At 38.4% G+C, this 17847-nt stretch overlaps 1 protein-coding gene across 1 annotated transcript in view; it reads left to right on the top strand.

The window, feature by feature from the left end:
* The window catches only part of FAM151B (family with sequence similarity 151 member B), a 49716-nt gene that overhangs the window by 13585 nt on the left and 18284 nt on the right, over nucleotides 1–17847 (top strand). Inside the window, exons 3-5 of the mRNA XM_036914176.2 lie at nucleotides 11330–11495; nucleotides 14001–14218; nucleotides 16484–16619. Coding sequence (XP_036770071.1) covers nucleotides 11330–11495; nucleotides 14001–14218; nucleotides 16484–16619 — 520 coding nt within the window. The remainder of the gene's footprint in view (nucleotides 1–11329; nucleotides 11496–14000; nucleotides 14219–16483; nucleotides 16620–17847) is intronic.

The raw sequence follows: 17847 nt of genomic DNA, 5'->3' as shown, positions 1-17847 counted from the left end.
CCAAGGAGCCCGCGGTTTTTGTGTTTCTATTGGGTGGGCCTTTAATTTGGGAGAGGCTGGTGCCTCAGGCCATGGCCTCAGCAACAGATCGGCCCTTGGCCACAGACCCCATCATCTCCCCATGTCTCCTCTACTGTCTCCAGGGCTGAAGGCACTGCTCTTTTCTCCCTCTCCTGCATGGCCTCCTGCAATATGGATTCTCCTGATGTCTCCCCACTTGCTGCTGCTAACGTATCTTCCAGGAGCACAACCTGTCTTCTCAGTAACTGTCTCTCTTTCTTAAGGGCATCCCCCACACACACACACACATAGGTCATAGTCCAGCTCCTTCAAGCAATGCTGAAGTGTGTCTCTTGCCAAAGTCTCTTTCTCTCCTTGATAACCCTCTCCCTCCTCCATAACTCTCTCCACTATCTTGAGGAGAAGGCATCCCACAATCCCAGCTGCTACATGGCACTTGGGACCTCTAAGCAGTCTTCTGTCTCACGGAGGGCTTATCTACAGCTTCCAGTGTCTCTACTCTTCTCCAATTCTGGGGAAGGCCCCACCCCTCTAAGAGGTGCTTTACCCTAGACCAATTCCCCACTAGGGTCTCCCCAATTGGAAGCCTCACAGATAAGGGGCTCCCAAGTGAAGCTGTACCCTCTACCACTGCAGCCACGAGGGTCTCCCCCACCATCCACAGTGGGTGTTCTGGGCATCTCCCCACCATCTCTAGAGGCAGCCTGCTCAACGGTCACACCCATGTATACAGATTTCAGTTTCAGAGGTCCTGCTGAATACCCCCAGATGTAACTCTGGGGGAAAATGCTGGGGCAAAATACCTTTGAAGCCAAAATCAGTCAAAGGGAGAAATAAAGTGGGAGAAACCCATTTATTGCTCACAAGCAGTCATCCACTTCTGCTCTCCCATGTCTCTGGTGATTGACTGCAGAAAAAGGGCCCCCACCCAACCTCGCCTGTCCAGACATGCCCTGGCTCACCATTGTAATTGCCTATTGATATGGATATGGACTACTTCTCTCCATCCCTTGGAAACACCTATTGATATGGAGATGTGTTGTGCCCAAAGTCGGGAATCCCAGAAGACCACCAAGGAGCCAACACTAATGCAAAAGCAAAGAGTCTTTATTTGAACTAGCTCGAGCTCAATCTCTCATCTACACCAACGCAGTGGCAAGATGCCAGAGAAAGAGAGCGAGTTTCAATACCACAAAGGTTTTATGGGGTTCTAGGGCAGTTGGTGGGGTGATGGTCGTGGCTCTTGCTGATTGGCTGGATCTAGGGGTAGTTGGTGGGGTGGTAGGTCGTGGCTCTGGTCAATTGGCAGGGTCTAAGGGTGGTGGGTGAGCTCTTTGCTGAATGGAGAGGAGAGAGACCAAGCTCCAATTGGGTGAAATAGGATCCAGGTCCTGATTGGCTGAGGTAGGATCTGGGTCCCAATTGGCTGAAATAGAATCTGGGAGCTTGCCCTTTCATTCCCCTCTTTCTCTGGATCCTAAGAAGGGACCCAATCATGGGTCTAATAAGGTTTTGCAGTTGTAAGGAGATAAAGGCTGATACTATTGTCTTAGCACCATTAGCTGGACTGTATTAATTCTATCTTTAATAAGTTATCAGGTAAGCAGGAGTAACAAGATTACTAGGGGCTTGTATTGAGCAAGGAGGACTATGAGTTGGATGGCCCCCATGTGGTCTCTGACAATCTGGACCAGCCTGTTGATCATACGGGGCCTAAGGGTTAGTAAAAGGAGTAGGATGGCAAGAGGTCCTTGATTAACGATAATCTCCTGCCTTGATTTCTCTCTGGGACACTGGCGCCTTGGTACGGACACACATTAAAAGACTGCGTGCCCAGCCTCTAAGGTGGGCTGAGATATTGTATATTTGCTAAAGAATCTTGCCTTTTACTATGCCATCTACAGCTGGGTCTGCAAGCTAAGTCAGTTGCTCAGCTTGCAAAACTACTTAGATCAGAAGGAGGAAAGAGCACATAGGCCTGGGCTTTTTAGTATGCTAAAGTGAATCTTATACACGATTACAAATGATCAGCATAATAAAATATGTGCTACTCTTCTTTATCTGGGGAACATTAACTGATCTCACTGAAGAATGATTCTAGAGCTTAATGTTCAACATAGTTTTAGTAGGGGGGTTTCCAGCATGTAGTTACGTTGCTCTGATTGCAAATATCCTGCCTTGCTTTCTCCAGAGGCTCTCACTTTATTCTGTCTAAGCTTATGGTCCCTGTCTCATTCTCCCCTCTACAGATAGAGACTCTAGCTGCTGCTAGGGAAAAGGGGCGATGACCACTCTGGCTGCTTCGTGCTGAGAAGGGGGCGCAGTAAAGGGTGCAGCTAGGTCTCCATCACTGGTCAGTTGAGAGGGCCTCGGAAGGTTGGCGCTTCTATTCCGGGTTTCATTTCTATTACTATTTGCAGTTTTGTGGCTTCTAGGCAAGATAGAACAAATTGTTATTAAGTTAAGTAGCAACATCTGGAGTTGGATTTTCCATTCTGGAAGGACAAACTTGATGAGATTAAGAATGCATGGCTGAATATGAGAACTAGAAATATTAAGAGTCTAATTGAGAATCATAGCCAGGTATCATGGGGAAACTAGAATTCTGGATCAAGTTTACATCTCAATGACTAGTATTAGGATTTAGTATAGATAAGACTGCATTATTAAAACAGTACTTTTCTCTAAAATCACCCTCATTTTTATTAGAAGTAACCAGGTTAACACTTGGCTTGATTATTTGCATAAGTGCAGTAAGAAGAGCAATTGATTACATAGGCTCTTTTAAATGTGCTTTGCTGGAACTTTTTGTAAGGAATTTCAGATTGAACTTTTAAGGGCTTCTTGAGGCCAGAAAGCCAAGCCAGACTTGCCATCAGCTTGTGCCTGCAGTACCTGTAGATTTAGGTGAATTCTTTTCTTCTCGAGGTCCCCAAAACATCTTGAGGTTCCTGAACCTGCCAGGAAGTGACCTTCCTTACTCACCTGGTAAGGCTGCTAGGAACCCTGTAAGCAAGGTACCAGGCCAGTTCTTCCAAGGGTCTTTGTTGGCTTTATAAAGTCAACCTTAGTTCTTTAAAGCTGTCTATATCTGAGTTTATGCACGTGTCTCTCAGGTATGACATTCCAGTTAAAGCCTTGGTAGTATAACCTCTGTTTTTAATTGGTCTTCTTTCAAGGAATGCAGGTTCTTATTGAACTTATGCAAATAAACATACTGCCATGAAACATAAAAATAGTCACTGAGTTTTTAAGTTCTGGAGGGATTAGGTAGAGAGAAAGACAAAGTTGCAATTCTGCTTATAAAGACAGTCATTTACTAAACTGTTCTCAGCTTCAGAGAAAAAGCTTAAAACACTTTATCAACATTTGAAACAAAAAGGCACAAAATCATTTTCTTTAGTTTATGTAATCTTATGTAACTAATACCTGTTCTGCTGAAATCTAGTTCTTTACTAGTTTAGGAATAATAAAACAGTGACTATAAATGACAAAAGACTTACAAATGACAATGGTTAAAGACTTGATGAGAACTTACTATAAGAGTTGATATAAGAAAATTTGGATATTTCTGTAACACAAAACATTCAGTAACAAAGTTTAGCATCATTCTCTTTGACAGTGCTTTCCTGGTAAATATATATATATCAGATAAATAAACCAAATTAGTCAAATACTTTCTCTAATGAGAAAAAATTCCTCTGACATGTTCCAGGGGCCCTCTGGAAAATATCAGAGTTAACTAGAGGTAAAAGCACCTTTTTGCATTTAATTTTTTTTTTTTTTTGGCACTTGCTTAAATAGGATTATAGGTTGCTATGAAGCAATACTTATCTATTTAACCAGAATGACAACCAAATATTTCAAAGGCAAATAAAGGTTACACAGTTGTTAACAAACTTTAGCTTTTAGTCTTTTTAATATTAAGATTTCATTTTTTAAAATATTCTGGCAACTCACTGAGACTTTAAGCATGAGAAACTGCTTTGATAAAACAATTAGAGAACCTTTTGCAATCTTTCAACATTAAGAGCAGACTAACAGTTAAAGAAAACTTTGTCTTTTTAACTGGAAACAAAATTCTAATTTTGCTGTGTACTTGATATCAAGATTCACTTGCTTTAATTTCACATAGGATGACTATATCTGTAAGAATATAGTAATTTATTCTCCGTTTGCCCCATGGTCCCAAGCACATAAACCGGTAAGAATTATGCCTGGGCTTGACTGGGTTTATCCCGCCTTATCTCTAAACATCCTGACCCTCCCACAAAGCAGCAGGCTGAGTGGATCCACCATAATAAAAGGCACCACGCTGCTGCACCACACTGCTCTCTCTCTGTCTCTGTCTCTCTGTCTTCCTTTAAATAAATAAATAGCTGTACTTTAGAACAAAGTTACTTTCTTTTATCAAAAGACACATTCTTTAGCACGTAGAACGAATTTCCATTCCTTATACTTTCTCTTATTAAAACATACATCTTTTAGCATAGAGAAATGTTTTCTTTATTACTTTAAGTAGTTTTAATTAGAACTTAAAACCATTAGAAACCTTAATTTTCAGTGAACACTGAGAAGTGGGCTATTGTAAACTGTTAAACTAACATTCTTTAGATTGACAAATTTATGAACACATTTTATAATTTCTGTAACCATGAGCTTTACAGCACAATCTCTCACTAAGCACAAAGTATATCTTCTTAACTTAGCAAAACTTTAAGTTAGTTCACTTATTCGTAACAACTATGCTAGATTACTTATAAGACCTTTACTGAATATTAAACAAAGCCAAGCCTTTAAGCATTTTATTCTTAAAAGATTTAGCAGATAACATCGACTTAAATGACCTTTGGTAAACTTAGGTAGCTGATAACTACAAGGACATGCACGCCTCAGCAAACTCAAATTAGCATTAATGCTTAACATTTTTTATCAGATTTTCTGGAAGTTTTAGAATGCCTAATTTTCACAAGTGCTTGTCTTTAAATCAATTTCATTAATACCATCCGGAGGTAGAAAGATATTTTCATTTACACACTTAGACACACAAATATACAGACTGAGACATAATGATAAGGTTCCCTCTGGCAGCCATCCGACATTGAAAACTGGCTACTCACTAGAACAAAAAGTCTGCCACCGACCCTTCTGGACTTCCACACTGAGGTTGTAAAAGAGTGGTTGGATTGAATGTTCCCTCTGGCAGCCAACCAATGTTAAAGGACGGCCACTCAGAGATGCAGAAAACACGAAATTTTCCCTGACATCTGTGCTCAAATTGTGAGCTCTCTCCCTAACTTCTGAGAACAATGGTCTGTCATGAGAGACAAGGGGGTCATCTGAGTCTGTCCCATTGCTTCTGTCAACAAGACTAAGACAAGCATGACAAACAACAAACAGGCGCCTACAGAGAAGAATCTGCCTCAGCCATGGAGGCAAAACTGAAAGTAAGTTGAGGGCCTGCAGTGGCAGCTGACTTTCCTCATAGATGAGGACTTCATCCTCCAGACAGGGGCAAGGGACGTCTCACAAGACCCCCAGTCGACGACCTGCCAGCGTGTCCGCCTAAGTCAATGCCGACCCTGATAAAGATTGGAGCTCCTACAGGCTTATACAGGCTTCAGGCTTGTTCGCGAACAAAAACAGTGACAGACAAAGACAGACAGATAACTGAGTGCACTCACCAGTCGGCACAGGGCTCTCTGGGTCAGGGGTCCTGGGGGGTCTCTGGGATCTGGGATCCCAGACGAGCCCCCAAATGTTGTGCCCAAAGTCGGGAATCCCAGAAGACCACCAAGGAGCCAACACTAATGCAAAAGCAAAGAGCCTTTATTAGAGCTAGCTCGAGCTCAATCTCTCATCTACACCAACGCAGTGGCAAGATGCCAGAGAAAGAGAGCGAGTTTCAATACCACAAAGGTTTTATGGGGTTCTAGGGCAGTTGGTGGGGTGATGGTCGTGGCTCTGGCTGATTGGCTGGATCTAGGGGTAGTTGGTGGGGTGATAGGTCGTGGCTCTGGTCAGTTGGGAGGGTCTAAGGGTGGTGGGTGAGCTCTTTGCTGAATGGAGAGGAGAGAGACCAAGCTCCAATTGGGTGAAATAGGATCCAGGTCCTGATTGGCTGAGGTAGGATCCGGGTCCCAATTGGCTGAAATAGAATCTGGGAGCTTGCCCTTTCAGATGAACTAAAGCCAGGTGAGAGATTCTGGAAATACTGTAATTTTACCCACACTTTCTATCGTAAAACTGATATATTTGACTATTAAAGCATGTAGCCCAGGTGGTATTGGCAGCTGTGTTACAATAATAATAGAAATTAGCCTTAAGGTGAAGACAACACAGAGGACAGTAAAGAAAAGGGACATAAAAACCCTGATAATATTATGCTGCTTATTACACCACACCTGGAGGCCACCTACCTCCAAACTTCTACTTACATTTTAGATAATAAATTCATTAGCTTGAATCTGAATGTCTCTTACCTTGTAAGCCATAAGCATCCAGTAGGTGTATGAGTCACTCCAAAACGTTTCCCCTCCTTCCACTGTTGCTCTTGTCAAGTTCATTTTCTACCCAGCATCCAAAGTGACATTTTAAAACATAAATCAGGCTTCTTTTGGTCAAAACCCTTTAATTATTTTCCATTTAAAATCCTTAAATATAACTGTTGAATGGGAAGTCATTTAGTTCCGCCACTCTGGTTTCCAGGAGGAAATATTTTTGTCTAAACATTTGGCCTCTTCACTCAGTCTTTATTCCTTTCACAGAGGTAAAGAGTTTTTTGGTTTGTGTTTTCTGACTGGGTGGAGCTGTTAGGCAGAAAGGCAGATAAGAGCCCAATTAAAAGAGGGTGAATCCCACTCAGTAAGAACTCAGGGAGTTAATCAGATTAAGCCAGAGAGCCAGAAAGGATGCATACCCTTTGCAATGTGAGCTCATTCCATATGCTCTGAATCTGGGCTGACCTTGAGACTTGCTCTAGCCAATGTAGGTAAGATAGGGCAGAGATATGAGACAAGCATCATAATTAATTTTCCTAAAAATGCTGAGATGTGAATAGCATAGTGGGAACCAGAAGGACTTATCTTGAGGCTAAGAGTAGAGAGTTGTGGGGGTTAGATTCCTAACATATTCTTTCGTAATCAGCCAACGACTTAGCCTAAGGCAGGGCATGCAGTCTTAACTGATGTTCCCAGTGCTTGGGAGTGGCTCCTATCTTGGAGAGTGTGGATAAAATGAGAGTTCCTGTGGCCAGGATTCTCACCTGGCCATGGTTGACTAGCTCACTGCACACCTGTGGGCAATACATGCCTGTTGACTCTATAAAAAGAGCTCCACCCAGTGCTCTGGGCATGACACAGTGGCAGGGCTGCAAGACTGCAGGAGAGAAGAGCAAAGGACAGAGGCCCAGAGGATGGCTGTGCGGGACGACTGTGCAGAGATGTCCAGAGGATGGCTGTGCGGGACGACTGTGTAGAGAGGCCCAGAGGACGGCTTTGCGGGACGGTTGTGTGGACAGAGGGGCCCAGAGGACGGCTGTGTGGACAGAGGGGCCCAGAGGCAGAGAGTGGCTTGCTGCATGCAGACTTGCTCTGAGTGAATGGGATTTTAGTGACTGACCTGCCACCTGGAAATAAAGTTGGGTATAACCCTTTCACCCCAAGAATGTTTTGCTGTCATTTTCTTTGGTCACACTGAATCCATAGTGAACTTGCCCAGGGCTGAAACTCACTGGCAAGACAGACGGGAACAAAAAGTTTGTCCCACAAAATTACCTAGAGGACTAACTATAGCCAATGACATATTGCCTGTCACTGGAGTCTATCATGAGACTGACAAGCCTATGCTCCCCTACCTTTTACCTTTATCCCATCCTTGAAACTCATTAAAAGACAGAATCCCAGCTTTTGGCTGCGCCTCCTCTTCTGAGGTTGCCCACACGTGCATTCTTTGAGTGTGTCACTTTCTCTGTCCTCCAGATAAGTAGGGAGGGGCTACTAAGAGCTCTTATTTGGGTTTGCAAGTTTTCATCACCTGGGTGACCCAGATGGAACTGTAGCTATATGATTATGCTCCTTCATAGCCTGCTTGAAAAATTTCTTTTCTTTGCCTTTAGGAAGTTCTCAGAACATAATCTCACTCCTTACAGTGTTCTTCAGTTCCCCCAACTCCTGGGGTAGTAGGGACTTAGTTTCTGCTCTGCAGAATCAAGTGGACACTGGATGCCAGGTGACACTGGCTTTAGGAGTTGGTAAGGGATTGTGCTCTATGCCAAGCAACAGTCCAATGAGCTTCCCTTTCCTCCCCCTGTTTTTACTTCTCTGCTTTATTCAAGTAAACCTACCTTTGTCTCTCTTGGTTCTAGCCCACTCCTCCCTTGAAGTGTAATCAAATAAACCTGCCTTTTTCTACCTTTACTCTCACCTACTCCTCCTTTGGAGTGTATTTGAATAAAACTTTCATTCTGCTTCACTATTGTGTCTCTGCCCTTCAGTTTTTTGTTGCAGCAGGGACAAGAACCAGGGATAGCAAACTCAAACCCCTCAACAGACCATCTCAATAACCTGAAAAGTCCTACATAAACTGGCCTGTTTCTCCAATCTCACTGCTCACAGTTCTTACAGTCCAACTTTGCTGGCCTTACACTTCCTCACATGGCTAATCTCTGTTCCTTCTCAGGCTTCATAAATATGCTTTCCTAAAATGCTCTTTTGTACACACTTTGCTGGCTAACCTCTTACACATCTTTTGGTATCAGCTGAATTGTCACTTCCTCAAGGAGGCTTTTCCTGACCCCATAATCAAAATTCAGGGTAGCACCTTGTATTTTTCCTTCATATTTGGCCTTTTATGACAGACTTCTTTCACTTAGTAGGTTTTCAAGATTCATCTGTACTGTAGCATAAATCAGTACTTCATTCCTTTTTGTGGATGAAAAATATTTTATTGTATGGTTATACCATGTTTTGTTTATTCATTAATCAATTGATAGACATTTAGGGTTGTTTCCATGTCTTGGCTGCTATAAATAATGCTGTTATGAACATTTGTGTACAAGTTTTCGTGTGAATAGATGTTTTTAGTTCTCTTGTATATGTGTCTAGAAGTGGAATTGCTAGGTCACATGATAACTTTTTAAATTTTTTGAGGCACTGCCAAACTTTCTAAAACAGCTGCATCTTTTTACATTCCCACCGGCAGAATGAATGAGGTTTCCAATTTCACCACATCCTTGATAACACTTGTTATTGTCTTCTTTTTCATTGTAACCATCCTAGTGTGTGTGACTTGGTATCTCACCATGGCTTATATTTGCATTTCCCTAAAGATTAATGATGTTGAATATCTCTTCGTGTATTTGTTGGAAAATAGCCCATATTTGTAGCTGAGTTGCTTCTTCAGTCTATTCCCTGCCGAATTTCCTGCCAATAGAAATTTGAGTCTACAGACCTCTTTTAATTTTGAACTATCTTTGTCCCTTTGGATCCATGTGGATACAGCTCCATTGAAAATGAAGTGAGCTTTCTATATATCAAATTACAAACATTCCTTTATTCCAAAACCTCACTCCCAAATCTCTTGGAAGTAGGCCTCTTTCTACTTTGGTCTGCTAGTTAAGATGCTGTGGGACAATATCATTAAGATTCTAGAATTTCTTTTATCTAGCTGTGTGAGTACCCAATGTGCCATCTTACTGAGTTCTTAACAGAGGGTCTTGTAGTTGCACTATAATTCACACACACTAGAATCATTTATTTGATCTTGACCCTGATGCCATAGTTACTAGCAGCATCCTGGATTTGACTTTTGGCCAAGATTCTTACTTTGAGAATCTTGCTAGCTGGAAAGGGTGGGTTTTATTTTCTAACTCAGCACAAGTCATGAGTTGGAAATATTTTCCTCTGCATATTAAAATCCAAATAGCTAATTATTTAACTCAACTCTTTCTTCCCATGTTTTATCATAAGCAGCTAAAAGTAGCCAGTTGGCACTTTCAACATTCTGCCTAGAAACCTCATTAGCTGAATCCACAAATTCACTAGGCACCCTCTCTGTCTTCTACCAATTTCTACAAGTGACAGTGTTGCCTAAAGCTTCACTCCTATATAAAACAAGTGGTCTGTTCTTAAGCTTCCAATAAGGATTTCCTCACTGCTCTTCCAACTCCCATTAACTGTGCTCTACCTGAATTCCTAGAGTCCACCAGATCCCAACTTTTGTGGCACATGTTTCAGGTTTTTGTTACAGCAATGTCCCACTTCTAGGTAACTATTTCTGTTTGTTTTCTATTGCTGTATAATTAAGTAGCTTCAAAATTTAGTGCTTAAATATTAGGCTTAAAATAACAATGATTTATTATTTTTCACAATTTTGTGGGTCAGCTGGCAGTTATTCTGTTTCATGTGGTACAGGCTGGGGACACTTATGTTGCTGCATTCAGCTGGGAGCTCAGCTGGGCTGGAAATTAAAAAATGGCCTCACTCACATGTCAGAGGCCTTAATGCTCTCTGTTAGGTGGGAAGTCTTAGTTTTCCTCCTCTGCAGCTTCTCTCTGTCCTTGAGGTCTCTGGGTCTTCAGTAGTCCTGCCTGAATTTCTTTACATGACAGCTGGCTTTCAAGAAGATGAAAGCAGAAGCTGCCAGACCTTTTGAGGATCAGGCCTAGAACTGACAGTTTTCCTTCCACTACCTTCTGTTGGTCACAGCAAGCCACAAAGCCAGCCCAGACTCAAAGGGAGATGAAAGAGGTGAGGAGAGAGGTATGTGTGTATGGGAGGAATTGTCAACCATCTTTGCAGGCAGTCGACCACAGCCTGCTAACCACATTCACACCACACAACTGGTGAAGCTTACTACCTGTTTCAGGAATGTGTACTTTTAAACAGCAGCTAAGCTTTAAGTCAAAGAACTGAATCTGTAACATAGGATTTCAAACATACGTGATAAATATCTTCTGTTTCTAATTTGAGAACTGAGAAGATAAAAATACTGTCTTTATTCTCAGAAACTTCAACAAATACTTAGTAAGCCTCCCTTTGTATACTCATTCTGCTATGTACCAGGAAAAAAATTAAACATACGACAACAGCTAAAGACCTGTGTGACCTAGGGAAAGGCTTCAACTCTTCACCACCTCTGTGCTCAACTGTAAAAAGTATGGACATCATGTAAAAGCCTAGCATAGTACTTAATAGTTATTCAGTAAATATTAGTTTTCCTTCCTTCTTTTTATCTTCCTCAAGAAGGACATGGGATCCCCTGCAGTATGTGTTTGTTAGTATTAACTTAAGCTCTTTTGTTTGGACAGGTACTGCTCATATGATAGAGGCCGACGTCCTTCTTCCACGTGATGGATCTGAACATAGTCAGCCAATCATGGCCCATCCTCCTGAAACAACCAGTGATAATACTTTACAGGAATGGCTGACTGAAGTTATGAAAAGCAATAAAGGCATCAAGCTAGATTTTAAGAGGTATTAGTATAAACATGTTTGGTCTTCTAGTTGTTACAAAATAACAATGGGAAATAGAATTGCAAACTAGTATGTTTCAGGAATGGGCCCACTAAGACCCACTGAATTGTTTGCTAAAATGGTTTCTTCAAAACCCTTTGATGTTAAAATTAATTTTATAATAACTATTGTGATAATAGAATGGTAAATCTAAAATGCTACTTTCATTAAAAAGTAGAGAGAAGGAGTTGGGGTATTTAATGCATTATAAATATAACTCAATTATATTTGTGTATGGGAAGTTATGTAGAATTCTTTAATAACCAAAGAGTTCCTTAAAAATAATATTTGGAAGCACTGATAATGAAGAATAAAATTAAGTATCGTTTCCTTCCATGGCTATCATTAGAAATTTCACTTTTGTGCTATTTTGGCAGTATAAAAATTACAGGTAAAGTGAAGAATATGTTGTGACATCACAAAAGTCACCATAAGCCCCATGAAGGGCTTACTAAGCTAACTCTATAATCACTTACTATGGGGCTAAATATACCAGTAAGCCTCATTATTCTATTGGTGAATGGCAGACCTATTTTAAGGTCTTAAAACTTTTAGAGTGGTGAATGGTTCTACTTCATTTTATTGGCAAAGGCAGTTCCAGAAAGGTTAAGTGATTTACCTTAGGACAACAGCAAAGCTTGAGAGCTGAGGGAAGACCAGATACCAGGTTCCCTGGGGCCAGTTCAGTGTTCTCTTAATGTGTTCTCATAAAGCATTTGCTCTTAATGCTTTGTGACTTAACATATTAGATTGTTTTGCCTTTTCATGTTTTCAGTGTTTTTATGTTTACTGTTGCCCACTGAATTGTCCTTTGTAATATATTCTTTGTCTCCTCACCAGATAGATCAGCTTATTCATTCATAAATGCTAGTAGCAGCTACCACAAAAGGACTGAGCCACTAAAGATTTTGCAGGTTTTTAGTTCATAAGCTATTTGAAGGTGAAATGAATTTAACTAACAGTTATATGAACTCTTATTGTGTGTCAGACACTGTTCTAAGAGCATTGAAAGTGTTAATTCATTTCATCATAAAAATCTTAAGGGGTAGGTTATTGCTATTATCCTCATTTTCTTGATGAGGGAACAGAGGTGGAGAGGGGTGTGTAGCCTGCTTGTGATCCGATTAGTTGGTAGGAGAGCTGCCAGCCTGGTTAGAGAGATCACACTCTGAACCAGAATTCTGTGCTACCTTTGTTAGAGTAGCTGAATGACGTATTAATCAAATTTTACCAATTTTTGTTGTGCCCCAAAGTTATTTTGCTTAGTAATTTGAAAATTTTATCTGGAGTTTTCCCTTAGAATATAATTTTACATGGTTTATTGTAATTTTAAGTATGATTATTATTTTGTCATCCCCAATTTCTAAGCTAAGTTAATAAAACAATAGGTATGATATTCAGAAATTGACTACAAGTAACTTTATATGAAAAAACCCTATTCTATAAAAGCTAAGTTTGTATTCTTTCCTAGGAATTTAAGTAAATACTATGAAAGACAATTTTAGGTAGTAAATTAGTCAGGACTTCTGTCTTCAAATGATGATCTTGGTGAACCTTATGTCAATTTAATAGTAATACATGGAAGAATTGAGAATATTGGCCACTGGTATTTTAAATTAGAATTACATGGAATTTACGGATTAATTGGGAGGGATGCATCATTTTGTAGTATTTATAATCTTGAGTCTTCCAGGCTAGGAGTTCACCCATTGTCTTTTTTTTTTTTTTTTTTTTCCTTCCAAAAATGTTATGACTTTCCTGCCACATACACTCTTCTGGAAGAGTTTTATAATTATACTCTCAAGTTCCAGAAAATAAAAACTACAACAAAAAGTTTGATTTTCCTTAGTAAAGTTTTATGATCTTCTTATTTAAGTTTCTGGTAAGGAAAAGTAGCATCACTATCGTGTATAATAGTGGTAATTAAAATATTTACATTTAAACCAGAATACATGTATTAAATTCTAACTTTATTGTGTTCTGTGTCATAGCTCCTTATGTCTAACTGTACAGAGCTTTGCATGTCATAGACATCTAATATATGCTGGTGGAATTTCAGCTTTGGGGAAAATATGCTGGCCAAGACTGGATATTATGAGATGGAGGGAAAAAAAAAAAGCTTATTTTCTTAGAAAAGAACTCAGGCATTAAAGGTTCAGGAGAGATTCAGAATTATAAGTACTGTAGTCCAATGAAGTTCTCTGTCCACAAGTAGTGTCATTATCCATATATTCTAGAACCTTTAAGGTACCTTCATGAATAAAAAGTATAAGATAGCATTTTGAGATATGACGTTATGTTAACTTTCCCCTCTGGTGCTATGTGATCTTTGGTTTTATTTAATTCAAGCATTATTGTATTATACTTTTATTATGAATTTGAGAACATTAGAACCACTATCTAAAAGAACTTTATTTTACTTTTACTTTAGGAATATGTCTTACTGACAACAAACTATGTTTTTAGTCTGGCAGCTGTGGAACCATCCATGAGGCTCTTGGAAAATGTGAAGAGGCATCTGAAGCGTCCTGTGTGGATTAATGCTGACATTCTTGTTGGTCCAAATGGAAATAGCACAGTAGTGGATGCAAAATCTTTTATAGACATAGTGACATCTTTCTTTCCAGATGTGACATTTTCCTTGGGTTGGACAACAGGATGGCATCCTGAGAAAGTTAATGAAGGTAATAATTTTTAAAATGTATTTCTTGTTAGTCAAATTAAAATGTACTCCAAATATAAAATTACTCCTTTAAATACAAAACCAAAAACATATTCCACAAAATCTAAGAGCCTAATGGCAAGGTCTGGCCCTAAAGGTATATGTATGACCCTACTTTCTATTATTTCAGGTAGACATTGCATTTGTTGGTGACATTCTGTCACCAGGCTTCCATAGGAAATATTTATTTGCAAGGTACAGAGTAACCAAAGCTGCCTCTTTATTTGCTTTAAACAAATCCTGAGTTGTTCTCTTTGAACTTATAAAACATTCATTAATCTTTGTTTTTCTTTTTACCTTGGAACAAGCTCCTTATGTCAGATGAAGGAGAAAGAAGTGATAATAAAAGTTTTTCAAGTGATGTGAGGCCAGAAGTAGGAGAGTGTGGTTGAAGAGCACAAGTTCTGCTCCCTAAACATTGGAAGGGTCTCCAAATATAGGCTGCTGGAACATTAGTGCCCTCAGGCTCTCTTTGGCTGGACAGGAGAATGGGAGGCCAGGAGATTGTCCTCTAGGCTGGGTCCTTTTTTTCCCTTCATGTATTCCTAAAGAGGAACCTGATGTTCAGCCTCTTTTTTTCTGGTTGAAACAAACCAATTGCAGTATTTGAATTCATATTTCTATTTCTTCATATATTCCTAGATAGTGATTTCTGGTTAAAAAGTCAGTAAGCAATCAGATGCCCTGGGACACCTGCCACATGGTAAAAATAAACTAAGACATTATTTAGAGCCTATGGAGAAGTTAGCCTTTATCACTTGTTCAGAGCATTAGCTTTTTACTTATATGCTATTTTGTTTTTAGATCTTAAATTTTTAAACCTAACATAAGATTAGAGTAACTGCTACCTATTAAGCAGGGACATTTAGATTATAATCCCCTGGACCAACAATTAATGTGATTGAGACAAAAAATAATATGTTTCAACTAATCTAATTTTCTAATCATTTTAATCTTTATTCATTTCATTAAAGATTATAGCATATAATCTAGAAAGGTAAACTAGAAACACTCTAGTAACTTCTATATTGCTTCTAAACTCCTTTGTCATTGTGTAATATATCTATGGCTTTAACCTCAGGCATGAACTGAATTAGACCGTAATCTAGATCTTTCAGTCATGAAAAATGTTAAATGTTTCCAGGCTGCTTTTCCTCCACTGGCCTCTTGTCATTACCAACATGCACTTTATCGTCCCTTACTTCCAATGCCACAAATTTAGAAAAGAGAGTTTATAAGCTGATAGTCATGTAAGGATAGCTTCTTTGTTAACAATCTCTTTTTCTAATTAAGAAGATACAATTTTCCAGATTTTAAGGAAAGCAGAACATTTCCCTTCTTTCATGAGAAATTTAGCTGCTAAACTAACTTATTCACATAGGCTTTCTGTAAAATATTACTTTATTGACCAATGCTAACTACAACCTGCTTTTGATAGAGTTCCGCATTATTTTAAAAATATGGATTTTTTTTTTCTGAAGCTATTCGTGAAGAGGCAGTTTGTTTTCCACAATGTCTTAGGTTGATTTAAGACACATATATAAAAGTCATTTTTACTACTATTTCTACTTCAGATAACATGTATTAATAATTCGGACTAGCCAAAAAAAAACCATGAAAAAAATCCCAGAAAATACTGAAGTTCATTATTACTTAAACAGTTAGTAAATACCTAGCAGCCATCTTTCTCTTAGAAAAGAAAACTTAATTAGCACAAATGAAAAATCTAAATTTATAGAAAATATTAATGGGAGCAGTTGTACCTCAAAAGAGAAAAGCCTTAGAATCTTTGAAGTAAATATAGTGTCAGATTTGCATTTTTTGGTCTTGAAAGATTAGTAAAACCTTCTTAATATTTTAAGTTTTTGTTAAATTTGTTTTTTAAGTTACTTGTGGCATGATTTTAGATTTAATTTTTTTTGTTGTTGAAGTATCATTGATATATAATCTTATATTGGTTAAAGTTTGTAACACAGTGGTTCAACAGTTACCTGTATTATTAAATTCTCACTTCCACTACTGCAGTTACTTTAGATTTAATTTTTTTGTATTTTTTCCACTCAAAATATTTTCTGGCATTAAGTGATATTTTAATTCACTCTGAATCCAAGTGGAAAATTTTATTAATTACCTATGATTTTACCTATTCATATGTAATTTAGTTTTTTAATTAATTAAATTTTAGGGTTCTGATTAGAAAAGTTAAATTTCTTTCTTTCCATTTCAGGATACAGTTGGGCAATGGTGAAAGAAATGGAATGTATATGTAATGAACTAAGTCAGCCAGTAACATTTCCTGTCAGAGCAGCATTAGTCAGGCAGTCTTGTTCTCAGTTACTTTGGCTGTTAAAGAAATCAAACAGGTATGTATAAGTTTAACGGTAGAGTGTGTGCATGTGAATATGTGTGAGGTATAGAAGCAGAAACAGGCTGAAAACTGATTATGTAAAAACTGTGTGAGAGAGACAGAAGGAAATGAACACTGGTTCTGTAAGCACACAGACTCTCACTAGAATGAAGCTCCTTGATGAACATTAACTTACTTAACATCGTGTCTTTCACCCCTATTTCTTAGCAAATGGTTTTGCACATAGTACGTACCCAGTAAACGTTTATCTTTTTTTTATTATGTTATAGGTTCACAAAAAGTTATGAGGATAAAATAATTTCTCTTTAAGTTCTGTCGTAATATCAGAAGTCCTTTCTATAAAAAATTATTTTAATAAGTAATAAAAATTAGCTGAACCACCTATTAAGTATTAAGATATATTAATAAAGGTACAGATATTGAAACAATTTTGATACTATCTTTTTAATAGACTAGTCAGTAGAACAACAGGGAAAATCCAGAAATAAACCCAAATGTGTTACGGAACTTAGTGTAGGAAATATCTGGCATTTCAGATCATTGGAGCAAAAGTTCAATAACTGATGAAACTGCTGTTGGGATAGCAGGCCAACTATGTAGAAAAGCAAAACTAGTTGCTTAATTCTTCCTCCAAAATAAATTCTAGAGGAATTAAAGACTTGAACATCAAACATTAAATACATTTTTTAAAATGGTGATTTTTTAATATAGTTTCAAAATGGAGAAGACCTTTCTTAGGAAGGTACAAAATCTAGAAGTTGTAAAAGGAATGTTTGATATATTTTCATACACACAAATGAATGGTTTTTATACATAAAACTATCCTCAATACATATGTCAGGCAGATGTAAAGAATTTTTACAGATCATCCAAACAAAGACTCAATTTGATAATTTACTATAGTATTGTAGAGAGTAAGGGAAGCAGACACTTGTACTTCAAAGTATCCTTATTCCTGCAGATACTAAATTTTTACTAATGCTTTTTCAGTTTTTACAAAAATAATATTTTCTCCCTCAATCTATTAATGAAATGAATTATGTCAATTTTCAAAATGTTGAACCATCCTTACATTTCCAGAATAAACCCCACCTGCCATGATGTATCATTCCTTTCACATGCTGCTGAATTTTTTTTTTTTTTGAGAGGGCATCTCTCATATTTATTGATCAAATGGTTGTTAACAATAATAAAATTCTGTATAGGGGAGTCAATGCTCAATG

Source organism: Manis pentadactyla, chromosome 2, assembly GCF_030020395.1.
Source record: "Manis pentadactyla isolate mManPen7 chromosome 2, mManPen7.hap1, whole genome shotgun sequence".
NCBI lineage: Eukaryota > Metazoa > Chordata > Mammalia > Pholidota > Manidae > Manis > Manis pentadactyla.
This window is presented reverse-complemented; position numbering and strand designations above follow the sequence as displayed.